Source organism: Cloeon dipterum, chromosome 3 (genome assembly GCF_949628265.1).
Source record: "Cloeon dipterum chromosome 3, ieCloDipt1.1, whole genome shotgun sequence".
NCBI lineage: Eukaryota > Metazoa > Arthropoda > Insecta > Ephemeroptera > Baetidae > Cloeon > Cloeon dipterum.
Window position 1 is genome coordinate 852,061 of NC_088788.1, and position 25,689 is coordinate 877,749.

At 45.5% G+C, this 25,689-nt stretch overlaps 2 protein-coding genes across 4 annotated transcripts in view; one reads left to right on the top strand and one right to left on the bottom strand.

Moving 5' to 3' along the window:
• The window catches only part of LOC135939787 (uncharacterized), a 38,806-nt gene extending 15,537 nt beyond the window's left edge, over positions 1-23,269 (top strand). For 2 of the 3 annotated variants that reach the window (XM_065484354.1, XM_065484355.1), the window contains exons 2-5: positions 10,095-10,744; positions 11,435-11,800; positions 14,464-14,665; positions 20,969-23,269. In XM_065484354.1, coding sequence (XP_065340426.1) covers positions 10,136-10,744; positions 11,435-11,800; positions 14,464-14,665; positions 20,969-21,138 — 1,347 coding nt within the window. In that variant the 5' untranslated portion in view covers positions 10,095-10,135 and the 3' untranslated portion in view covers positions 21,139-23,269. The remainder of the gene's footprint in view (positions 1-10,094; positions 10,745-11,434; positions 11,801-14,463; positions 14,666-20,968) is intronic. The other variant, XM_065484356.1, reaches the window with a different exon arrangement.
• On the bottom strand, positions 4,302-8,785 carry LOC135940718 (uncharacterized). Its single transcript, XM_065485732.1, has 2 exons — positions 7,741-8,785; positions 4,302-7,672 (listed from the first exon to the last, which is right to left on the bottom strand). The coding sequence occupies exons 1-2, from the start codon at positions 8,783-8,785 to the stop codon at positions 4,302-4,304; spliced, it is 4,416 nt and encodes a 1,471-aa protein (XP_065341804.1).
• Positions 23,270-25,689: the final 2,420 nt, after the last annotated feature.

Genomic DNA, 25,689 nt, shown 5'->3' on the forward strand with positions numbered 1-25,689 from the left:
AGGCACGTGTCTGCGAGCACAATACACCTGTCTCATTGATATTATAGGCCTATTCTTCCACAACATGCTTTCGCTTACATTTATATATTGTGGATTTAAAAAAATCGAAGCGTTGTAAGAGCAGGATCGAAAAAACAGCAAGAAAAGTCTGGTTTTCTGATAGCAGTTCAAATTCTTTGCTTGAAAAATCCCCGACGCTGATTGGCTGACGCTAAACAACCGTTGGAGCCACAACCAATCAACGTAGAGGATTTTTTTAGCAAAGAATTCTTGCTGCTATATTCGATTTTCGTGTTTTCAATCGCATTTGCATCGGTTTAAATGCTTCTAATGAGCTGAAACCCGATTGTTTGGTCTCTACTTGCAGCTAAAGAGTTGATCTATCGATTTAAAATCATTGAGTTGACATAATTTGTGACTGGAAACACGTAAATCAAATAAAGCAGCAAGAATTCTTTCAAGAATTCTTAGCTCTCAAAATTCTCGACGCTGATTGGCTGAACGCGACGCGCATGTCAACAGCTACCATGGTTGCCTAGCAACGGCACGCAATGTATTTTAAATTGCGCGGGAGCTGCTGACGTGCGTGTTCCTTCAGCCAATCAGCGTCGAGGATTTTAAAGGTAAAGAATTCTTGCTATTTTATCCGTTTAATTTAATTTTAATCGCATTTAAACCAACTTTTAATGTGTTTCTGTGATTTTAAATCGCTAGAACAACACAAGTTATTCCCGGAAAAAACCAATGAACAGTCTCTTAGCCAACTCCTGTAAAAATTATCCTAGAATTATAAAGAACTGGAGGTCTGGAAGAAGAAAAAATAATTCTTTATGTATGTAATGCAATAATTGCAGCATTCGGCGCGAATACACGCAGTTGGTGGCTTGGTATAATATGTATATTATATTTTCGTGCCGCGAGCGCGAGTCACGTGTTGATGTCGCAGACGAATTTGAGGGATTCCCCTCTGCACCACCTGACTGTTATTTATTTTTGTATTTCCGTCTATTAACGGGTGTGTCTATTGTGCGTGTTAGGCAAGGGTGCCGTCGCCGTCAGCTGAAGCAGCGACACGTGAGCGAGTTAAGCCGCTGGCTGGCCGTGCGCTGGCTGACGTCAAACGCACCCCCGTTTCCGTGTAAATAGAATGAAGAGACACTCGACTCTGGCAGCGGGCCGACTTGGAAAAAGATTCTTGGAAATAATATTTCCTTCCAGCTGAAAGACAAGATGCTCGCAATTATTGCTCTATTTTCGAAATTTCGGCGCAGATGGCTATTTCTGAGCGGCCCATATATTTTCACGTCAAAACGGAAATTATGTTGTTGCCTCTTTCTAGATCGGCGCTGCATCCGACGTGCGCGTATACCTAATTTAATTTTAACCAGTCAAATAATAGGGATCAAACGGACCGAAATTCTGGCACACGCGCTCACCATTTGAATAATGATCCTCGCTTAAATCTCTCGCTTTTCGAAATAATCCTTTCTCGGGAAGACGCTCCTTATCGACTTCCGAGAAGTAGATTTATATCATTAATTGTCTCTCTGCGAAAAAAAACAGCTCTGCCAGCGTAAGCCCTCATCCCCAATGATGTTGTTGTGTCGTTAAGAGGCGCCGAATTTGAAAAGAGGCGCCTTAATGGGCCTACTCCCAAATAAAACAAATGGTTAAAAGCATTTCTCCTAAAAGATTTGTCGCAAAATTCTAGGGATTGGTATAATGGGCTAACAGGGGCAGAAAAATACGAGATTAAAAAGGGCGGCTCAGCTCTCAAGTTTCTGTCGGGTGCTGCTATTTTATTTTATTTTATTTTCTTGACAGGAACAGATTGGCTTTCCTGTTTCTCGTTTTATTCTCTCAAGGATTGATTTGATTCAGTCTTCCAATAGAACGGAAATATATCTAACTCTACTGATTTTACTAGTTGAAAATTGTAAAATAAAATTAACATCACACGCTCTCATACTGTGGATGAGTTTTAATATACTGCTGATCTGTGTTGATGTTCCCGCCGGTCACAAGTCAATATGGCGTTGAAATTTATAGTTTTTTTAATATTCCTCCATTTTGAAGCTGCGCAGTAAACTTGTGCGCATCTTAAGCATGCGCAGTATGTTCAGATCGCTTCTAAATCTTACAGGGAGGCTGAAAATCTTAACTGCGCACGCGTGACTCAAATCAAAACCTTCTGCGCAGTCGTAATTCCCACCGGGGTCCAAGTTGAATTCTGTGTTAGGTTTCCCGCCGGTCAGAATTCAATATGGCGTCGAAATCATGGAGGCCATTCAGGAGACGGTCCAGTCGGCCAATCAGAAGCGTCTAAAAAGAGGCGTGCCGGCCTAATAATTTCATTCCCACGCATTTTGTTACATTTCCAGCAGCCTAACGGTTGATTCACCAATTAAACGGGTAAATCAGCAGGTAGTAAAGAAATAATACGAAAATTTTCATTGAGCTGAAGCTATTTTCATGATAAGTTTTTAAATTTTACGTTTGTAACTTTCCCGCCATACGCCATATCAATTTAAATTTGGAAACAAATCTGATTCACACTTCAACAGGTTTTAAAAATAAAATATTCCTGACGGCAGTCAACGCAGACTCGCAGAGCAAAGAGACAAATATAATATCCGTTTTATTTTGGCCAAAACGACGTGAATAGAGAGCCGACAAGGGAGCAAACAAATAATCTGGTCGACCCGGCCGAGCATTGGCCAACAATTTTCAAGGACGGCAAACACACACCCAGCAGTATAGAATATTGCGCTTCGTGTCGTGTGTCCTCTATTTCCGCTCGGGTCGCGTTTGCAAAATTCCGCACTGCACACACATACAGGAGGGCCGGGGGGTGGGTTGTCGGTTCTCGTGGCGCAGCGAGAAGAGAAATGATGTCAATGCTGCTGCGTTCTCACTCTCCACTTTTATTGCTGCAAGGATCTCGTCTGTGCGAAGGCCGAGAGAGCAGTGTACACTCGAGAGTTCGCTCACTCAGTGGGCGAAGCTCAAGTTGGTTTTATTGCCGGCCGAGAGTGAGTGTTGCACCCCCACATATATGTATGCACACACACACAGCCAAGCGGCCGGCGCCTAAGTGGCCGGGTGCGCCCCCCTTCGCCTCTCATTCTGCGCCTAGTTTACGCGATTATTCCTCATCCACCTGTGGCTGCGCTAAGTGGCTGCGTGTGTTTACCAAAATTCCCGGAGCGCTCTCTTCGTGAATGAGCCGCTTCGCCTCTCAGCCACTGCATGTGATTAATATGATTGCAGTCCAAAAATCAGGGTTAAAAAATAAGGAAATTGATATTATTTAATTTACTGATATAAAAGTGAAATATTTCTCAATGGTATAAAAACAAAATTAATTATTGTGCAATATTCTGCCCTTAGTGAGTTTTTTATTTTGAATTTTTAGTATTTTTGGAGCATTCCTGTTCGTCAAGGAAATGAAATTTTAACGTTTATACAGAACACATTGGAAAAATGCAAAATTTAAATGGGAAATTGTGTCAATTGGGATAGAAATATGTTTCAAAAAACCGACTAAAACCTTTACGGTTCCTACTCCGAAAATTTTTCAGGATTGATCAAAATAAAATTATTTCTCTCGTCCCTCCCATTTTTTGCTGATGATAACAGAGGAAGGAAAAGAAATCCGTTTTCCTACATTTCTTAGTCAAAAAAATGAGATGAAAAGTAGCACTACAAAGGGGCTTGAAGGAAAATAAACACTTCTGGATTAAACCAGAATAGCTGTTCTAAATATAGTTGCACTCAAGGAAAGTAGATAGAATATAGAGCTACTTCTCTGATCATGAGATAAAAGGGAAGTCGAGCTATAATAGGCACTCCACTCCCTGTTTTATTTCTGGAAACTTCTTAAGAGAGTTTGGGGTGTCGTGAAGCCAAATTAAACACTCGTCTCTTGTTGAATTGGAGATTTATTCACTCCGCACTTGAACTGGAAAATTACAATAAAAATCAGTCTTAGGAATCACAATAATAAATAAATTACAATTAGTTTGATTGTTGGAATTTACAAATTAGCTCAAGAATTAATTATACATTTTGAATTATTATTATTACATACTGAATTTAATATGGCGCCGAATTACATACATCTAATATCGCGAATTAATAGCATTTAATGACTGAACATAGTATTTAATTGACATTGATTTGATCACTGAATGTTGGATTGAACACTTAATTAAGTTTTTGATTAACTTACCCCTTGGGAGGGTTCAAATTATTGAGAAAACTGTCGGAGACGAGTATCACACGCTTGGCGGAATTGATTGTCACGTCGAATGCACACGGCACGAATTGTCTGACTTTTTCACTGCACTAGCGGCTGCAGCTGGACGGTGGCGCCACGCTGTGGTAGCCCCTACAGGAGTCCCCTCCGACAAACTGGAAGTTTGGTAGGACACAAATCTGGCAGGGAAGCGCACTTGACGACCTGATCTTGTCGTTCGGACCGGCTGCTGTGGCGCCTGGTCGGTCGACCGGCTCGTCGGTGCGGTTGCTGTCGGCTGCTGCTCGACTAGTGCTGGTTGTGGGTCAGGTTGGTCTGCTGGTTGCTCAGGTGGCATCTCAGGTTGTTCAGGTTGCTCAGGTGGCATCTCAGGTTGCTCAGGTGGCACCTCAGGTTGCTCAGGTGGCATCTCAGGTTGCTCAGCTGGCTCGGCTGCTGGCTCGGCGAGAGGTCGTCGTGGGGCCAAACGGATGAGTCGAGGTGCTGCTGGAGCTGGCTCGGGAAGCTGGGCAGCGAGGACGAATGCCGGCTTGAGCCTGTCAATTGACACCGACTTCTGCTTGCCATTCACCTCCAAAATGAACGTCTTAGGGCCTCTCTCCAATACTTTGTGTGGTCCAGAGTAGGGCTGGGTGAGTGCAGGTCGCGCCGCGTCTACTCGAAGGAAACAATGCGTGCAATTGGCCAACTCCGGGTGAACAAAACAGGAAGGAACACCGTGGTGGGACGCTGGCATGGGGCAAATTTTCTTGGTGTGGGCCTGCAACTTGGAAAGCAATTCTGAAGGTGAAAGTTCATTTTTGGGGGGAACAAAAAATTCGCCTGGCAGCCGAATAGCTTCACCGAAGACGAACTGGGCTGGGGATCCGCCTAGGTCTTCTTTCAACACTGAGCGCAGTCCAAGTAGAACTGGTGTTAAGGCCATGGACCAGGGAGTCTTGTGACAAGTCAGGGCTGCCTTCAGGGTCCTGTGGAACCTTTCCACCATTCCATTCGCTTGGGGGTGATAACTGTTAGTGTAGTGGACGTCAATTCCTGCGAGCTCTGCGAACTGCTGGAATTTTTGGGAAGTAAACTGCCGGCCTTGATCGCACACCACCGTCTTCGGCACTCCGAAACGACTGATCCAAGAGTCTTTAAACGCGCGAATGACGTCTTCGGCGGTGATGGACTTCAGAGGGGTGACTTCAGGCCAGCGAGTTAGACGATCCACCATGGTCAGGCAATATTTAAAGTCTTCAGACGGCGGAAGGGGGCCAATGAGGTCGATGTGCACCACGGAAAAACGTTCTGTCGTGGGCGGAAACTGATGCAATGGCGCCTTGGTATGGCGCGTGACCTTTGCTTTCTGGCAAGAGAGACAAGAGCGGGCCCATTGGCGGCACTCTTTCTGCATGCTAGGCCACACAAACCGGTCTGAAACGAGTCTGACTGTGGATTTAATACCTGGATGAGCGAGGTCGTGAAGGGAGTCGAACGCTTGTCGTCGCAGCTGCTCAGGCACAAATGGGCGAGCTTGGTGAGTCGTGACGTCGCACCAAATGGTCAGGTCAGGTGAACCTTCCACAGGGTAGAGGCGCAGGGTGAGAGGGCTGGTTGGCTCCTTGTACTTCTCGAGTTCTGCGTCGTCCAGCTGGGCACGAGCGATGGCTGCAAAGGTGAAGGGCTGCGCTGTCACCTCTTCGATGCGCGACAAAGCGTCCGCCACGACGTTGGCGCTGCCAGGAACGTATTGGATGTCAGTGGAGAATTCGCTCACAAATTGAATGTGCCTCTCCTGGCGAGGATGGCGGTCTGTCTTGTTGGCTGTGAACATCTCCACGAGCGGCTTCTGGTCCGTAAAGATGGAAAAATTTCTTCCTTCGACCAAATATTTAAATTTCTTGATGGCGCAGACGATGGCAAGCAACTCGCGGTCGTACGTTGAGTACTTCCGCTCAGCAGGGCTCAGTTTGCGGCTGAAGAAAGAGAGTGGCTGCCAGATGTCGTCAACCAACTGCTGCACCACGCCACCGATAGCTACGCCACTAGCGTCGGTGACGAGGGCAAGTGGTGCGTCAAGTTTGGGATGCGCCAGACAGACTGCGTTGGCCATAGCTTGCTTCACTTCCTGGAAGGACTTGTCGGCCTCTTTGCACCATTGGATGGGGGTTTTCTTTGGCTTGCGTGGACCAGCGAGGAAGACATGGAGAGCAGCAAGGTGGGCAGCGATGCTGGGCAAAAAGCGATGATAAAAGTTCACCATTCCGAGGAATCTCGACAGATCTTCTCGCGTTTTAGGGACGGGGTAATCTGCAATGGCTTGAATGCGGTCAGGCAATGGCCGCAAACCAAGTGCAGACACCTCGTAGCCAAGGAAATGGACGGTGGGCGCGCCAAGGATGCACTTTTCAGCGTTAACCACCAGACCATGTTTGGATAACTGTTCGAATACTTGCTGCAAATGAGTCTTGTGCGTTTCTTCGTCCGGGGACGCGACCAGCACGTCGTCAACGAACACGAAGGCAAAAGGCATGTTCTGAAGCACTTGATCCATGAACCGCTGAAACGTGGCACCGGCGTTCTTCAACCCAAACGGCATCATCGGGAAAAGGAACAGACCGAATGGTGTCGTCACCGCGGTTTTATGGACGTCTTTTGGGTCCACTGGAATTTGCATATAAGCCTTCGACAGATCAATGATGGAGAAGACACGACATCCAAAAAGGGAGGCGCTGCAGTCATGAAGATGACGCATAGGGTATTTATCTGGGACGGTGCGAGCATTGAGCTTGCGGTAGTCCCCGACTGGCCGCAGAGTACCGTCCTTCTTGGCAACCATATGAAGGGGGGAAGCCCAGGAACTCTGGCCTCGCACCGCAATACCATGATCTTCCATCTCTTGGAAAAGTTTCTTGGCTGCGGCGAGTTTGTCGGGCGCCAATCGGCGAAATCGGTCATTTTCAGGAGGTCCGTCCGTAGTCGTAATTGTATGCACAGTATCGTGTTTCACAGCAATTCGGTGTGTAGTAGATTTAAACAGCTCAGGGTACTGTTGCAGCAAGAGGAAAAATTTATTTGTTGAATCCACCACTTTCACAACAGGCAATTCACGGTCACTAATAACTCCAGGAGTTTTTAGTCCGGTCACCTTGTCTTCGAGCACCATATCGTCTAAATGCACTGCTAACTTGTGATGGGCAAGAAAGTCTGCTCCAAGAATGGCGCTGGTCACATCCGCAACAACAAACACCCACTCAAAGTCACGGCGCAGGCCAAGGGAAAGGGTGAGAGTGTGATAACCATAGGTACGGATGGGCTCGTCGTTGGCAGCAGCGAGCTTGAAGCTAGACTCAGTCACAAACTGGGGAAGCAGGCTGCGTGGCAGAACACTCAGGTCGGCGCCCGTATCAACCAATAGCTTGTAGCTGGTGGCTGGGTCAACAATGAACAAACGGCGAGGCTTGGTTGGTTTGGGGGGCTGGGCAATCGCCTCTACTTGCCCTCCCCGGGGGCGTTTTCCGGCTTGCCTTCTTCCTCCGCCATCTTCTGCACGGCCAAAAACTGTTTATGGTACTTACAGGCAGGAACACAGCGGCGGGCTTCCATGGTGTATTTATGATGGTAGATGCAGAGGTCAGGCTCATGCATCAGCTCGGCTGGTGATCGGCTGCGTGGTCGGCCTCGGCCACGACCGTATCCACGTCCTCGGCTATTTCCTCTGAATTGTTGCCTGCCTTGATGGTCTGAGTCGAGTCTTGCCATCAGCTTGTTGACGACCTCGATGAGCGCGGCAACAGATGGGTCAATTTTTCCAGCATTGTTACTGACAGCAGAGACTTCAGGTATGTTGGGCTGGGCGGCGGTAGCGAAAATGCCTGGTGGTTGGGAGCCAGGAGACTTAGCAGCATCCATACTTGAAAAGCGATGAATATTATCTGCAGTCTTAGCGGCTACGTCAATATCGCCAGCCGCCACACTAGCCAGGCTCGGCTGCCAGGCTTTGGGTAGCGCACAAAGCCACACATTGGCGAGGTCAGCCAGGTAGATACTGCTCTTAGCCGTCTCCTCGTCGGCATGAGTACGGAGACGCTGTAAGAACTCGGATGGGAGCATGTTGGTGTCCCAGACCTCGGTCAGCATCTTAGCCTTGATGACTGTGTAGTTGGAGGGCTTCAGCGACTCCATGATGGACTGTTTGAGAGTTGTGTATGGTGCATTGGTTGGCTGCGTGATAATCCATTTGTTGACTGACTCAGGTAGCTTGTCGTAATTGAATACGGCATCACAAAGTACCATGTACTTGGTGTCCTCGTCCTGGATCCCGAAGCTGGCGAAGCGTCGCTCGAGCATGGCGAAGTATGTGTCCAGGCGGGTTCCGTTGAAGGGTGGCACAGGAAAGTCCCAGGAGCGACGAGAGGAACTAGCAGCGCTAGTCCCCTGGTTGTTGACCAGGTTTGCAGCTGACTGGACCATTCGAATTAGTTGTTCGGCCGCAGCGAGCTCGTCCTCCGTCTTGTCTTGCCCCAAGTCAATGTTGTTCTGCATGTTGAGAACGTCGGGTGGTCACCACTTTGGGGTGTCGTGAAGCCAAATTAAACACTCGTCTCTTGTTGAATTGGAGATTTATTCACTCCGCACTTGAACTGGAAAATTACAATAAAAATCAGTCTTAGGAATCACAATAATAAATAAATTACAATTAGTTTGATTGTTGGAATTTACAAATTAGCTCAAGAATTAATTATACATTTTGAATTATTATTATTACATACTGAATTTAATATGGCGCCGAATTACATACATCTAATATCGCGAATTAATAGCATTTAATGACTGAACATAGTATTTAATTGACATTGATTTGATCACTGAATGTTGGATTGAACACTTAATTAAGTTTTTGATTAACTTACCCCTTGGGAGGGTTCAAATTATTGAGAAAACTGTCGGAGACGAGTATCACACGCTTGGCGGAATTGATTGTCACGTCGAATGCACACGGCACGAATTGTCTGACTTTTTCACTGCACTAGCGGCTGCAGCTGGACGGTGGCGCCACGCTGTGGTAGCCCCTACAAGAGCAATTTTCATCTTTTTACATCTTATCATCATCAAAACTCTTGGTATCATATACAGAAAGAGAAATAAGGATTTTTATTTCACTGAAAGAGTCTCAAATCCAGCGCAATTCTTTAATGGTTATGGAAATTAGACCAAACGCCATTTCCCGCCAAAAAAATTGCATGTTAAATGCCTCTTTTAAGACGCTTGCCATTCTGCTACCGATGTTTGGTGCCTAATTTTGAAGCTAAAGAGTTGATTCATTGATTTGTAATCGCAGAAATTCATAAAAAGTCGATTAAAACCGATTTAAAAGACGGAAATCAGAAAATTCTTTGCTGGAAGAATCCTGGACGCTGATTGGCCGACGCAACACGCTTGTCAACAGCTCCCGCGGTTGCCTAGCAACAGCTTACATGCGTTCTGAATTGCGCGGGAGATGCTGACATGCGCGTTGTCAGCCAATCAGCGTCGAGAATTAATACTTCAAGCCAAGGATTCTTGATAATTTCCGTCTTTCCTTTCGCAATTAAATGAAAATTTTCATTGTTTCTGTAATTATAAATCAATAAACCAACTCTTTAGCTTCAATTAGACCGCAAACAATGCATGAGCTGACCCCTTCGGATGCATTTGAAGCCAAATTACTTAAGTAGCAGCGCAAATTTTGGAGGAAAGTGGAAAAATTGGAATATTTTGTTATTATTGCGTCCAAAATTTAAATAATATTCAAATGTCTCCCTGTATTGATCGAATTTAATTATTAATTTGTGATTTTTGTGTGTGTTGACAGCTAAGAGCACCAAAGCACCGCAGAGCAGCACGCGCAAATAAATGCATCGGCCGTTGGAGTGGAGTCTGCTGGCTCTGCTAGCGCTCTCGGTGATCTGCGGAGGTGGCGAGGCGAAGGAGTACCGCAAACTCGGTGCCGAGTTCGTGCCTGCCGAGAGCGGCAAACGGTACAACGAGCCGTCTTGCGAGCAGCTGCGCGCCATGTGGCGCTTCTCGAAGCGCCAGGCGCGCGCCTCCGAGGTGACCAACGAGATTCCGCAGTACCGCGACCCGTTCGTCTACAACGTGTGGGAGCCGTACCCCGGCACGCTGCGCAGCGTCGGCGCTCGCACCAAGACCGCGTCGACCGGCAGCGTCGGACGCAGGCAGCGGCCGGTCTACGGAAAAATCGTGCACACACCGCCCCCAGGCTCGGCCCGGAGCTTCGACTCGCCGCGCACGCGCGCCTTCGAGGAGCTGACGGCCAGGATGTTCGGCTCGAGTCGCTCCGGCGGCTCACGCAAGACCCTGCGCTACACGGGCTCCGACGGCTCGCTCGTGCCGCAGGCTGGCAGCTTCCAGCAGCTCAAGGACATTGTCCGCGCCGAGCGCGCACGCGAATTGCAGCAACGCCTCACCGACGACCCCACGCTGCAGAACTACGGCCAAATGGTGAGACAGATCAATCAAAATTAAAATGATTACGTGGTATTATGTGCGTGAAATCGTAAGATTCGGCGTAAAAACAGCTGAAGAGGGGGGCGTAACCGAGGGAATACAATTTTAGTGCGCACCACACCCCCTATGAGCGGCCAAGTTCGCCCCTCGGTTACGCCCCCCTCTTATGCGGCCGATATCTGCTGTTTCGACGTTGTTTACTTTTCTATTTTGATGAGCCAAATTTCGATTGTTTGGTCTCTAATTTCCGCTAAAGATTTTTTTTACCGATTTAGTATCACAGAAATGCAATAAAAACTGATTTAAACCGATTTAATTGCATGGAAATCGGATGTTAAAGCGATTACAACAAGAATAATTCTTACAATAATTAGAAGCTGCAGCTCCCGCGGTTGGCCGGTTGCCTAGCAACCAAACAATAGTTTTGTTGTTAATTGCGTGGGAGCTGCTGACATTAGCGTTGATTGGTTGCGTGCAGCCAATCAGCATCGAGGATTTTCTAAACAAAGAATTCGTCTTGATTTTTCCGAGTTTTGTATTTTCAACCATATTTTTTTCGATTTAAATCAACTTTTAATGCGTTCCTACGCTCGTAAATCGACAGAAGAACTCGTAAGCGGCAAGTAGAGATTATTCCGCTGTTTTAATGATCATTTTTTAAAGCAATCCAATCTGACTTCGCAGGTAGTGAGCTTACCACCAGCCGGTGAGGACGACGGCGCCTACGGATCGTTCCGTTACGGAAAGCAGGAGGAGCCGGCGCGCGTCCGGGGCGTGCTCTCGTTCCCGGACGTTCTAGCGCCGGCCGCCGGACGGCTGGACGAGACGAGCGAGGCAGGATTCACGGAGGAAGCGTACCCGCCTGAAATGTACGCGCCGGTCGAGGAGGAGATGGCACCGGTGCGGCTGTCGGCCAAGGCGGCCAAGCAGCGGTCGTCCGTCACCAAGGGGCAGCGCGTGTACAAAGCGTCGCCGCGCACCAAGCAGGGCAGCGCGCAGGCCGCTTCCTCGGCAGAGGCCAGCAGCACTTTCCCTTTCGCGTCAGACACGGTAGGCCCCCCTTTTTTTAATTACATAAATCAAATTCACCAGTTGCGTAAACCCTTCAAGATCATCTCTGACGAAGTTTCTGAGCTCACCAATCGATTCCTGAGGGTCCAATTAGGCGAAGTGGATATTTTTTCCGTTAAAAAAGTGCAGCGCGACTTGTGAATTTTTTTCCCGCCAAAACAATATGAATCCGAGAATGTGCGCATGCGTCAGAGCTGGCTGGAAGTGACAAAGAAGTCAGTCGTACAGGTGGTCTCTCTGCAAGTGCTCAATCCAGCTCTGACGCATGCGCACTTCTCACATTCATATTGTTTTGGCGGGAAAAAAGTTCACACGTCAAACTGGACGTTTTTAACGGAAAAAATGGCCACTTTAGCTAATTCAACCCTCAGGAATCGATTGGTGGGCTCAGAAACTTCGTCAAAGACGGTCTTTAAGTGTTCCGAAGCCCTCAACAGATGGCGCCACTGTTGATTTACAATTTCCAGATACTTGCACTTTCAAATTCAACTCTGCTACTGTTTCTGTGCATTCTTAAAATGCTAAATCGCGGTAAATGAAATTTTTAACTCTAGAACGCAGACTTGAATCTGAAATTGCTATCTTAAAACTTATTGCTGGCTTTTCTCAAGGCGAATTTAAAAGAAAAGCTTGTTGCTTGCGGAAATTTCTGCTCTAAAAGAAAATTTGCATCCCCATCCTTTTTCTAGAGCCAGTAAAAGGACATTTTTATGATTTTTATGTGGGGCTTACGAGCTTTAACGCAATAAAGAGCTGAGCCGTACATTTCCTTCTTAAACGCCTTCGCATATAAAAGCCTGAGGCTGCGCTCGCTCGCTATTGAATAATTTTATTTTCCTGATTGAAATGCTAAAAACTGAAAACCTGATAAAACGAACGAAAATGCTTGTGAAAAAGGCTTAAGGCTTGTGTGTGTCAAGAAAGAGGAAAAGGAAATACAAGCCTGCTGCTTTGCTTTCTATTGAGCAAACATAGTCGCGAGAATCAATTGTGGTGCTGACGCTTGGAAATGATTTTGCCGCCCTCCAGCATTCTCCTTCTTCAACAGATGTGCGAAAACACTTTTTCGGCCCCACTTTGAAAAGGCTCTCGAGTCGCAAAGCTGAAAAAGTAGTGTCAAAATAGACGTACGCTATCTCGAGCTGAAACCCCGACAAATAATGAAGCCAGCCTCACATATATAAAAAGCGGCGCTCCCATTGTGGAATAAATATCGATCCGGCTGGAAAAAGGCGCGCGTTTTCATTCAGGCCCGAATCGATTAGCGATTGAGAGCCTTTTTTCGCTGGCAGGGAGGGCCGGGCTGATAAGAAGCTGCACAGTTTGTCCGAAGGAGAGCAGAGAAGAAGTTGGCACGCGGCCAGCGCCGAGCCACTGCTCCATTCAGCGCCAGTCACATGAATGAGCTTGGCGGCCATTATTTTTGCGACAGAATTTCATTAGTCTTTGAAGTCGGAACGAACACACACGCGCGCTCGGCCTCATCCTTGTATAATTACGAGACCGTTTTGCCGGCTGACAAACGGTCCAACTTTGAACCCGTCGTCGCTTTGCCTGCCAACCCACCCCCGGGGGTGCATCCCAGCCAGTTTCGCTCGAATACCAGCCAAGCGAGAGCAGGCCGACGAGTCGTAATTAAAGCCGCCGCCGCGCAAACCGCCTTCAATGAATATTATTGGTTGTCGGCGGCCCGTAATCGATCCAGATCCGTCATGTGCGGTCTTGAGCCACTTGTCTTACAGCTTCCTTCCTGATTAATTAGATCGCTAGTTTGCAATTCTAATTTTAGACTCTCGCCGTATTAAATGTTCTCGTTTGTAAATTATGGCTTTCCAACCGGTAGCAAAAATAATCCTATAAGACCGTCTTTGTCAAAGATTCTGAGCACGCCAATCGATTCCTGAGGGTCGAATTAGGTATATTGGATCTTTTTTCCGTTAAAAAAGTACAGCGCGACGTGCGAACTTTTTTCCCGCCAAAACAAAATTAACGTATTTGCGAGGACTGCGCATGCGTCAGAGCTGGCTGGATGTGACAAAGAATTAATTCGCACAGGTAGTTTCTCTGCAAGTGCTCAAACCAGCTCTGACGCATGCGCAATTCTCGCAAATTCGTTCATATTGTTTTGGCGGGAAAAAAGTTCGCACGTCGCGCTGCACTTTTTGGTCAGAAAAAACGTCCACTTTACCTAATTCGACCCTCAGGAATCGATTGGTGTGCTCAGAAACTTCGTCAAAGACTCTCTTTACGCTCCACAAGGAGGAAAACCAATTATTTATTTCTTTTTTAAAAAAATAAACGGTTGTAACTGCCCGTTTTTGTCGGAACTGGGAATCATCGACTAAGCCAGCGACCACGGAAAGGCCTGCGGTGCCCCTGAGATTAAAATGTCGCACCAGACCGTAAATTGGGCTGATCCAAAAGCTTTGCTTCGTATGTCCTCTCGGAGAACATATATAAAACTCGCTTAATCCATAAACCACCTGGGAGTGTGGCTAAACCAAACTGCAGAACAGCATGTTGTTAATAAATAAATAAAGATAAATGCCTAGCTTTCAATAAACAACCGCCTGCTTGACAAAAAGCTGCTGCCTCCAGCCTTGCAACTGATAACGCCGAGGCTGATGAAATGTGTGATTCAGAGCGCGGAAGAAGAGACGTCGCCCTCGTCTGACGAGGTGCTCGAGGACGAGATTCCTCCTCCATGTGCCACCGTGCTCGAGCAGACTTGCACCTCGAGTCCCGAATGTTTGTGTTCGTCCACGCTGCCCACTCTGTCCAGGTGCTTCCACGAAACGCCCACGGGCACGGGGGTCTGCCAGATTTTCGATTTGCATCAATCAGGTACTAACAGGAACGGCTTCTCATTGGGAAAATAATAATGTGAATGCTTTGCTTGAGCAAAATTACACATTTAAGTGAAATAGAGGTCCGTAAGACGATATTTTCATCACTGAAAACTATAATTTTGGCTTTTTATTTTTAAAAGACCAATCAGAGAGGAGGCGCGTGGTTCTCCGATTAGCTTGAGATCAAGACAGCAGCGCCACAGCGACAGCCAGAGGAGGTAGCCAGCAGTTAACCTCATCTAACTGTCGCTGTGGCGCTACTGTCTCGATCTTAGGCGAATCAGAGTCTCACGCCCCCTTCTCTGATTGTTCGGCGGCGTTCTTTTGGCTTTTTTGCTAGATTTTCAGACCAAAATCGCTGAATCAACTGTTTGACTCGACTGTCTAACAATTTTTCAGTAAGGTTTTGGGCTTTGGAGTGAATTTAAAGCTAATATCTTTGCAATATAATTCTTGAAATTAATTCTGCCGCGACGCCTACATGAGTGACATAGAAAATATAATCTTGCATGCGGTGGCGATGATAGGGACACCCACGCCTCTCGCCCTCGCGCTGATTTAATGAAAAGAAGTGCGGAGAGGCTTCGCGCAAAGACAAAGTTCAGTCATATTTCCGTAGGCGGCGATCGATGCAGATTGAATTACGCCAATTACCGGCAGAAGGCAGAAGCTCGGCACCACCAGCCAGCATATCCCCGAGAGCAGCAAGCAGATCACGTCCCAACTTTTAATACCCGGCCGGGATAAACTTGCGATAATAATATCGCCCGCCCGCCCGGCGAAGAAAGTTGCTCTCGCCTTTGTGCCCCGCTCGCTCGGCAGCTGCACTGTATCGCACGTAATATCGGCCAAAGTTGCCGGCCCTTCATTCAAATCCGAGGCCACCAACTTTTTCGAATTCAATTTTGGACATTGGCAAATTACTTGATGCTGTCCGTTCGTCGTAAATAAAAGATTTTATTTCCTCTTGGCCAGTCTTTAGCTTTATTACAGAACTTTATATGTTTATCATGAAAATAAATTAATATTTTTTTATATTATATCTTTTCTTACTGCTGATTAGCCCGGTAATTGGCGAATCGACCGTTAGATGGCACATCAGGCTGATGGAAATGTAACAAAATACGCGGGAATTAAATTATTAGGTTGGCACGCCCCTTTTTCGACGCTTCTGATTGGCCGCTGGACTGTCTCCTGATTGGCCTCCATTATTTCGACGCCATATTGACTTCTGACACGCGGGAAACCAACACAGATCGCAACCCGGCCTCCGTTGATTCAAAATAAAAGTGATTTGAACTGTCAGAAATGACAATGTGAATAAATTTCCTCTTGCTTTCAAAGTCAATGAGACGCAAAATAGAGCGAATTTCAGCTGTTCGCACAAACACAATGCGCCTAATCCGTGATTGTTTGACTGTGAACCTCATCCTGTGCTGTAGGAAAGAAGCATCAGCCTGCTTTTGTGTGAGAATAATAACCCGTCCAACTTTGATTCAAACCAACGAACGAGCGAAAGAATGAATGAGAAAGGATGACGAGCCACTAATTAACAAGCGCGCGTCTGCATGAGTGAATGGACGTCGGTCTGCCATTCTCTCTCTTTCTCTTGATTTTATTCGGCGGCACAGACACAGACGCGCACATAGAGAAGAAAAATAATGCAAATTTGCTCTTGTCAGCCTTTTTGTGAAACTGCGTTTGCTTTGCGAAGCCGACCAAATGAAAGTCGTGCTGAAATGCGAGATTCGCCACACGTCTGACTGAGAGACAACAAATGAACCAGCAGACCTGTCTATAAATATACCCGGCGCAAACGTCTTTCCGCCGATCTAACTTGTTGATCGAACCGCAGCGTTGCAACCGCGTCCCGAATCGCGGTTTCGCAGATCACCGGACGAACATCAAAGAGCGGTTTTGCAGATGGGGGACAATGATCGGCTTCAAACTTTGAGCCGTTCCGCCCGCCACCTTTGAGCAGGCACAAACTTTGAAAAGCATTTATGCACGCCTCGCTGCCTCACGATTTCTGCATGATTTCTTTCCCAACTTTGCGGCAACCACGCTGTACCAACTCTCGTGCCCTTTTTTCTTTATTAAAATAGAAGGGATGTTGATTTATTGGTTCCAAGGGTTCCTTAGGATTCATTTAAAGCCAAAATTTACGTGAGTAGCAGCGTAAATTTTTTCCTAAAACGCTGTTGGACAGGTCAAGCGCTGGAAATTTTAAGTAAAAAAAAAAAAAAAATATTTTTGTTATTGCAAATTGTGGAACAAGTTTTTTATCCCATTCAACAATTTAATTTTAATAAAAGACAACAAAACTCGCTCTTTTCAATGTTCAACCTCTTATCGTCATGAATAAAAATCTGTTATCTTATTAGCATAAGATTGAGGAGGATCTTGAGTAGAAGTTTCTCCCCTTTTACAAGGCTATCTAAATTAAGAAGGAGCTGCGCTGATTGTGAGTTTACACAAAGTTTGAGCAGTCGGAGTCAGCTCTCTCTCTCTCTCTCTCTCTCTCTCTCTCTCTCTCTCTCTGGCACCCCATGCAGTAAGCCAGTCGGCTTTGAAGGAAAGAAAAGCCGGCATAATTAGCATGAGAATTAATGGTTCTCGAGATCAGGCACACCTGCTGCACTCGAGGGCGAACGTGCTGCGAATACCTACCTGTCTGCCTCTCTCTCTCGCGCGCGCGATCAATATGTGGCTCTCGTCACCGACGCCGGCACACCATAAGTGGATTTGATTCCTCTGACGCGCGCCACCAAAAGCAATTTGCCCAAGCACAACAGTATAATAAATGCAATTGTTTTGACAGTTGTTGTTTAGGGAAATGGAAATTCGTGTTTCGCCGCCCACGCTCTGCCGTTTTTTGTTCTGCAAAAGAAATTCATTAAAATGAGAAGAAGAAGAAGAAGAAGCAGAGGCGCGTCAGCTGGTGCGCCATTTGCGAGCACATCGTTTTCTGTTCTGAAATAAAAGAGGAAATTTCGGTACAAACAGAAACGTCTGTGTTGTGTGCGCGTTGCTGGATATTAGGAAGTCGCTCTTTTTTCAGGCGAGCGCCGGAACAAAGGCCGCCGTCACCGTCGTCGTCGCCGTCGTGACGCAAACTGTAAATCAAATTGTCGCTTTCAAAAATAAAAATAAAAAACATGCTTTTAATCTTAGCTTGGAGGAAAAAACCCCTTTTCGTCAATTAATTGGATAGCTTTCCCTGTCTGAAAATAAACCGAAATTCAATCTCCACCGCGGCAACATCTTATTGTTGTCAGTGTCAGTTAGCTGGCTTGCCTGCTAATCAATTTGATTTGGAATTTGGAATTGATTGCGGGGTTGCCGGGCGGCGGCATGCGCAATCTACAGGCGACCGACGAACCAACAGGTGCGTTTCGTGCGTGTGTCGGGATGTGTGGCTGATTGATGGCCATATTTATTTCCATGCCAACCTCCTCCCTGCTCAGACAGCAACTTTGGTTTTGTTTCCCCTTGATTGATGCGATCGCTGCGCGTAAATCCGATACACCCCCGGAACTACCCTTGAAATACGTTAAAATCTGATTTATTTATTGGAAATCAGAGAAAGCGATAAATTTCCAATTTTTTGGAGACAAAAATCACGCCGGAATTGCTCCAACAGCTTCAGACAAGGTCATGTAGAGCTGAAGGAAGCAAGTTAAACTTTAAATTGACCTCAGATTTGATTTTTTAGGGGTGGAAAACATTAAAAACGACACCAATGACGGTTTAATTCAGCAAAATTTAATTATTAACCAAAACTCACCCCCTGGATTGGTTTTAAACCCTAGAAAAACTCAAAAATATTCAAAAGGAATCCAAATCTGGCCAAAAGTGCTTAAAATTAGAGATTTTGGGGCGAAAAAACACATTATTCTAAATTGAAACCCGAGTTTCTAAAAAATACGGCAAAATCGCACCCTTTGGGCCCATCGGGCCCTCAGATGGGTGCAACCTGAGGAAGGTGGGAGATAGGAAAGGGTAAAAAATCGTTGCCAAGAAGCGCCAAATGTGCTCAAAAGTACAGAAAAAACATTTAAAACCAGCTTTGGAGCGGATCTCAGGTGGGATTACCCTGAAAAAGGTCGTTAGCGTATTCCAGATAAAAGCCCAGCACAAGACCTGTCCGATGAGGGGTCTTGGTCGATGATCGGATAAACGGACGAATTTAAATTAAATTAAAACCAAAATTTTAACTTTTTCAATAAATGGACCGAAAAAAATTCGTAAAAATTCGAAAAATATTTAGATTTTAGAAAATTGCCCACAAGTTGATGCGCCCCACTAAGGGGCATCGATTGGTACCTGAATCGGCGCCGTCCGGCCCATAGGACCCCGCCTGGACCCCGAAAACAAAAGTTTGAAATGTCACAAAAATAGTGGTTTTTTGACTTAGAAAATTAATAACTCGACTCCTATGGGTTGTAGAGTGAAAAATCAAACTTTTTCACACTCACCGGGAAATTCTGCGTCTTTAAGGTACCTTTGTTGCCTCCGCCTCAAAATCTGCGTAGTTTAAAACATTTTAATTTTATTTATTTTAATTCCTCTATGAGTCAGATGAAGGTTCTGACTTGAAAACCCACTTTTTCGCGTTGCAACGCATCAATTTCTCGGTAGAATTCACATTTCTATCAAACGAATCAACTCTAGAAATTCGATTTAAATAAATTAATCCCTTTTTCGCAAAATCAAATTAAATTCAAGGAAAAGAATGAGGACCCCTTATGAAAGAATTTCGAGCCTGTAGTAAGGGTGGGAGCGGGATAAATCGATTTCAAATGAATCCGCACGTATATATTTCGCCGCGTGGAGGGTGGCTGGTGGCGAGGCGAGGCGAGGGGTAGTTGCGTGGCAGCCAACAACGCCCACGCAATCATTTGTTGCATCAACGCTTCATTAGGCTCTCGCAGCACGCAGATGCCGACGCCTCGCATTCGAAAAAATAAAAACCGAAAAAGAAAAACACGATCTGCTTTTCCAGGAAGCTCTTTCACTGCTGCCAAGTTCGTTCGTTCGTTCGCTTCTGGGAAAATTGGCCTGCGAGCGGGCGAGCGAGGCACTGCGGAAAATTTCAAAGATGCGCCGGAGAATTCGGGGCTCGCGGGCGGCGGACGCCCACGCTGTAAAAATGTCCACCTGAGAGAGAATTGCGAGCAGACAAAGCCGCATTTTGGCCCGCTTTTATTGCGCTTTCGCCGGCGCACGGCACGGCACTAAAGCCATTTCATTTACTTTTATGCTTTTCAGCCGAGCCCAGTTTAAAGTTTGCGGATTAACAGCAGGCCACCGCTTTCTCTCTCGGTCCGAAATTGCTCGCGCGCCCTCGCAAAACGTCAAAGCACCGTCGTTACAAAGGGCTAATGCGAATTTCGTGTCTGATCGAAGCGAATTCAAATTTTACAGGTAATTTTTGCTCATTTTATATTGCTTTTTCCATGGTGGTGGACTTCAATTTACTAATTACGAAAAATTCAGGTGATAAACACTTAAAAAATTTTGATCCACGTAACCAAATATTTTTCTAATTAAAGTTTAGCGTTAAAAAATCAGGAAATAAATCCTCGCAACCTTCACTTGAATTTTATTAGCGACTTGTCATTTCATTTTTGTCTCCCTACTGTAAAACAACGATTTAGTTCACAATTTAAGGGATTTTTCCTCTAAATTCACACACCTTTGGATAGATCGCGATGAGAGGGATCGAAATCAAGCTAAAAACCCGTTTAATACAAAACCGTAAACAGATGGCGCCACCGTATACTTTGGTAAAAAATTTAATTTTAATCCACTTCAGCTGCGATTTCAGACTCAATCCTGGTAATTGTGCATTCTTAACTTAATTTGCTTTCTTTTGACGTGCTGAAAACCAAAATCAGTCCAGCTATTCGCCGTAAAAACGTTGGAAAAGATTTTATATTTCAATAAATAGTTTTTCCCGACTCTACGGCGATTTGCCGAACCAATTTTGGTTTTCTGCACGTTGAAAGAAAGCATATTAAGTAAAGAATGCAGAGTGACTGGATTTAAGTCTGAAATCACAGCGGAGAAAGCCTTAAAATTTAATAATTTACAAAAAATATGCAGTGGCGCCATCTGTAGGTGACAATATTTAACAGATTTTCGTATTTTTCAGCAACTATTTTAGCCCTCGGGCGTAAACAAACAAAATCAAGAAAGAATTGTGCCTTAATGGAAAAAAACTGACTCATAAAAATAAAAAAATAACCTCCGTATGGAATCAAACTGACGATTTTCTGTTTACTAACTGTTTCAGAGAGCGATGAGTTCGGATCGTGGCATCGTACGCCGCTAGAGCCCGGCCAGCTGGGTGCGTGGTCCAGCCAGGTGGCCCTCCCCGCCGCCCCTGCACCGGCAGCATCGACCCCCTCTGCAACCCTCTCTTCGGCATCCAGCGACCGACGCAACTCAACACTCGCTCATTAGGCGTTCCGGAGAGGATTCCGCGATTCGGCCCCGTTTTTAAGAAGAAAGAGAAACACCCTCGTTTCCCGCCATTAGCGGCCTGGCAACGCCGCACCGCGCGGTGCGAGGTTGCCGAGGCGCTCCCGTCGCGCGAGGTGCGACAAGCACGGCCGGCGTTGCGCGCGCGTAATTAAAATTTAACAATTAATTAATTAATCGGCGCGGGCGCGGGAAGCGACGATTTTGCACGAGAGAGTCGGCGCCGCGGCTGCGGGGCTGCCAGCCCGACGAGGTGAGCCAGCGGGGTGGCAGCCGCCGCACCCGCACCCTTCCGCCTTCCGTTCCGCATAGTTTGAGGCTGAACCCGCGTTTTGTGTTTCCGAATCGCGCGACGCGCCGAATCGCTTGAGCCGTTTCGACTCGGCGCGTCGCGGCGGCTGCTCCCGCGCCCGCCCCCGCAGCTCCCGCCCGCCTGCTTGAAGCGCAACACACTCACTCACACACTCACGAGGCTTCCAAAAAAAAATAAAAAAAATAATCCACTCAAACGCCAAAATAATATGCTGAAACAAAAATGGTATTTTTACTAGACAATAATAAAAAAGAAACAAGAAGATGAAGAACAAAAGGCGCGCGAATTTGTATTTTTAAAAAAACTAGGACGACGACGACGAATTGGCCAGAATTGCATGGTGACAATAATTGTACTAACCGCGATTTATTCTTAAAAACACACACTCACTCACTCACACAGCCAGCCAGCCCCATGTCGACTTTTTGGAACTTGCTATATTATATATAATATATACACACACACGCAATTATACATATTATATGATTGTCCTTTGAAGAGTGCCGCTCTGCGGACGGGACGCACGGGACTCCTGTCCGCAGATCGGAGAACGTGTCGAGAATCTATGACAATACAACACATCACACACACACACACACACTAAAGAATTGTAAAATGTATCATAAGTAGCGTTTAAAATATGGATATAAGCACTAGCATGTAAGGTATGTGTCGTACTCGCATGTATTGCCACCAATAAACCATCACTGACAGAGAAATACCAGATGCAGATTTACAACGGGTGATAAGATATAATTATTAACATATATATACACACATTGTAACACTAACTGTTATCTATGATTACTCTATTTTTATCCCCGCACCCACCCTCTCTCACACAAACACACACACACACATTGCGCTGCTCCGCTCCGATTGACCGAAAATAAAACCTTCGAAAATCGAGCCCCGCAGCCGTTCGCCATTTCTGTTGTTGCATTTAAAGATTCTTTCTCACTACGTAGGCTTAGTTGACGCCCGATATTCTGTCGAAATTGTTTCGAAATAATGGTGGTGCTCGAGAAACCGTGGCAGGCCGGAACATCTTAAAATAATACACAGAGACAAACAAAAATAATAAATTGAATTGTACGCATACACATATAAATATATATATTTAATGAACAAAAAAAATAAGAGGAAACGTATAAAAATTCTAGGCTGGCCTTTTTCAAGTAATATGTCAATTACACATACTAATGCAGACAATTATTATACCCACCCGCTATGTTAAGTGACGCGAAACAATAATAATAACAACGCTGCATCAGAATTACAGACAATTATTTCACTTTGGGGCACGATGGAACTGCCACCTGTTGGTGCCGTTGGCGCACAACCTACAGATTGATCAATAATCCTATCTCTCTCTCTCTCTCTCTCTCTCGCTCTCTCTCTCTATTTCAATGCACTACTCTGCGTCTCTGCGTGCGAAAATAAACTATCCCTCTTTCACCTGGCATATCCACTTGGTTCGACCGCAATACCTCGATCACCCACCGCACTGATCTTTGCTCCTCGCATATCCCTAACCAAGTAACGCGGCATATTATAATTATAAATATCAGCCTGGCACATATCCTGCGATTTACAGCATATCTCTTCTTCTATCCTCAGTGTACCTCCGATTTATGTTATTGTGAAAACACACACCTACACACACACGCGTATAACTCACACACACACACACACACACAAAATTGTCTTGTGCCGATTAATGCGCCAATACCAATAACATTAATTACCGAAATGATGATGGACAAAGAATTAATAAAGTTTAATTTACTGTGCAAAATGCGTTTCTCTGTTCCAATAACAACCCTCTCCGAATCGAAGCTGCGCAGTAAACTTGTGCGCATCTCAAGCGTGCGCAGTGTGTTCAGATCGCTTTTAAATCTCACAGAGAGGCCGAAACTCTTCACTGCGCATGCGTGATCTGAATTAGAACCTTCTGCGCAGTCGTAATTCCCACTGGAGGCCAAGTTGCGATCTGTGTTGGTTTTCCCGCCGGTCAGAATTCAATATGGCGTCGAAATAATGGTGGCTAATCAGATGCGTCGAAAAAGAGGCGTGCCGATCTAATAATTTAATTCCCGCGTAATTTGTTACATTTCCGTTAGTCTGATGTGCCATCTAACGGTCGATTCGCCAATTACCAGCGTAATCAGCTGGTGCTGATTAATTTTCCAAGCCAATTTTATAACTTTCTACCAGACGCCTAGTGAATTCGGCCCGCGCGGTGCTCGTTTAACTTCTGGAGAGGCATTATTTTCGTCTTGTCCTGTCAAGTGGATGCGGGTCAACACGGAGGTAGGCAGGCAACCCGCTCGCCACGTGTGCCGCGCCGGTTGCCTACGCAAAAAATAAAAGGCTCTTTCTCTCTCTTTCATAAAATTCGGATAATATTTCAGTGAGTGAAAACAGACATTTTCCTTCCATCAAACTGATTGCTGTAACAAGCCAGTGGAGATTGTTCTTTCTTTGCTTTTTTCCTGCGCGACGTGATGATTGAATAAAAGAGGGATTTTCGCGGCTGGCAAAACCAATTTAGTCTGATCAAAGCTGACTGGCTGGCTGGCTGGATGGCGAAAAATAATTATCAAACGTGATTTATGGTCTGAGCCACCGGATCCCGTCCCGCCGACAGTCTCGAGAGCTGCTCATTATTTTTCTCTGGCAGACACTGCTCCGATTTCCAGCCCACGCACGCCTCCTCGCTTCGCTCCAGCCAGCTTCAGCCTCGACTTTTCCACGCCACGAGGCGCTCCCAGCCAGGGCAGCAAACGCATTTTCCCCGCTAAACACCCAGATGGGGTTGCTGGTCGTGAACGGGGTGAGAAAATAATTTGTGCGCGGAGATGGGGCTGTAATGGTAATGAGGCGCACTTGCCGCAATTGCTCTCGGCGCCGTCGGGATCACATGCTGCACGCTTCTCAGTTTCTCACGGCTCTTTTTCGCGTTTAATATGATATGGGAGGATGGGAAGAGGGAAATGTTGCTATTAAAATAAACAAAACAGTTTAGAAACTTTGCAAAAGACGAGCTGAACAAAAAAAACTAAAATTTCATTTGAAAAACTTCCATTTAGTGTTCAATTATTTAAAGAAGATTGATACTGCAAAATCCTGGAAATGCATGAAATTTTTAAGAAAATTTGAAAAATTCTAATTTTGTATGTAGCAAGGACCTTTTTTAATATTGCAAATTGTTTAAACAAACTGTTTATTGCATCCTACAATTCAAATAATTTTCAATTGACACCATATGTACAAAACGCCTTTTCCCGCCAAAAGAATTTCATGTTAAATGCCTCTTGTAAGACGCTTTAGCATTCTGCTACCGATGTTTGGTGCCTAATTTGCGTTGTGAATTGCGCGGGAGATGCTGACATGCGCGTCGTCAGCCAATCAGCGTCGAGGATTCTTCCAGCAAAGAATTCTTGATGATTTCCGTCTTTCTTTCGCAATTAAATCGGTTTGATGAAACTTTTCACTGTTTCTGTGATTATAAATCAATAAACCAACTCTTTAGCTGCAATTAGACTACAAACAATGCAAGAATTCTTCCCTTAGGATTCATTTGAAGCCAAAATTACCTTACTGGGAATGTCTCCTTACTTGAAAATCTAATTTATTTCACAACAAAGAGTTTCCCTAAAAGGGTTCAGATGTTAATGGACAGGTGTCGACGAGAGGAATTGAAATCTGCCAAGAAAATTATAAAAATGTTGTCGCAAATGTCCTATTTTGACTTTAGCAAATCGTTTCGGGGCGTGATACGCTTTTGGGGGAGGTGAAGTGTTGCTCAAAATAATTAGCCGCGAGTAAAGTGATACGGCTGGCGTTGAGCTTAAACCAAAGCTGCTTTCTAATGTTAGAGAGTGCTATAATTACGCCGCTCCCTCTCCTGCTACTCATATAGCGCGACTAAAATAATTCAGAAATTTAATTAGCGTCAAGAAACCGCAGCTAATTACGCCTCCATTAACGGCTGCTTGTCTTCAAAATCACACGATGCGCGGCGTGGCGCCATTATTGAATATTGCGCCTCTCGAATTTCTTCACATTAAACGAAAAGGAAATGACTAATACTGTTGCTATATCGAAGTGATGACAAAAAATATCATATTAATCTTTCGATTAATTTTTAAAAATGAAATTAATAATTGAGTTGTTCAGTTCCCAGAGATTTTAATTATCTCCTCTAATCAATAATA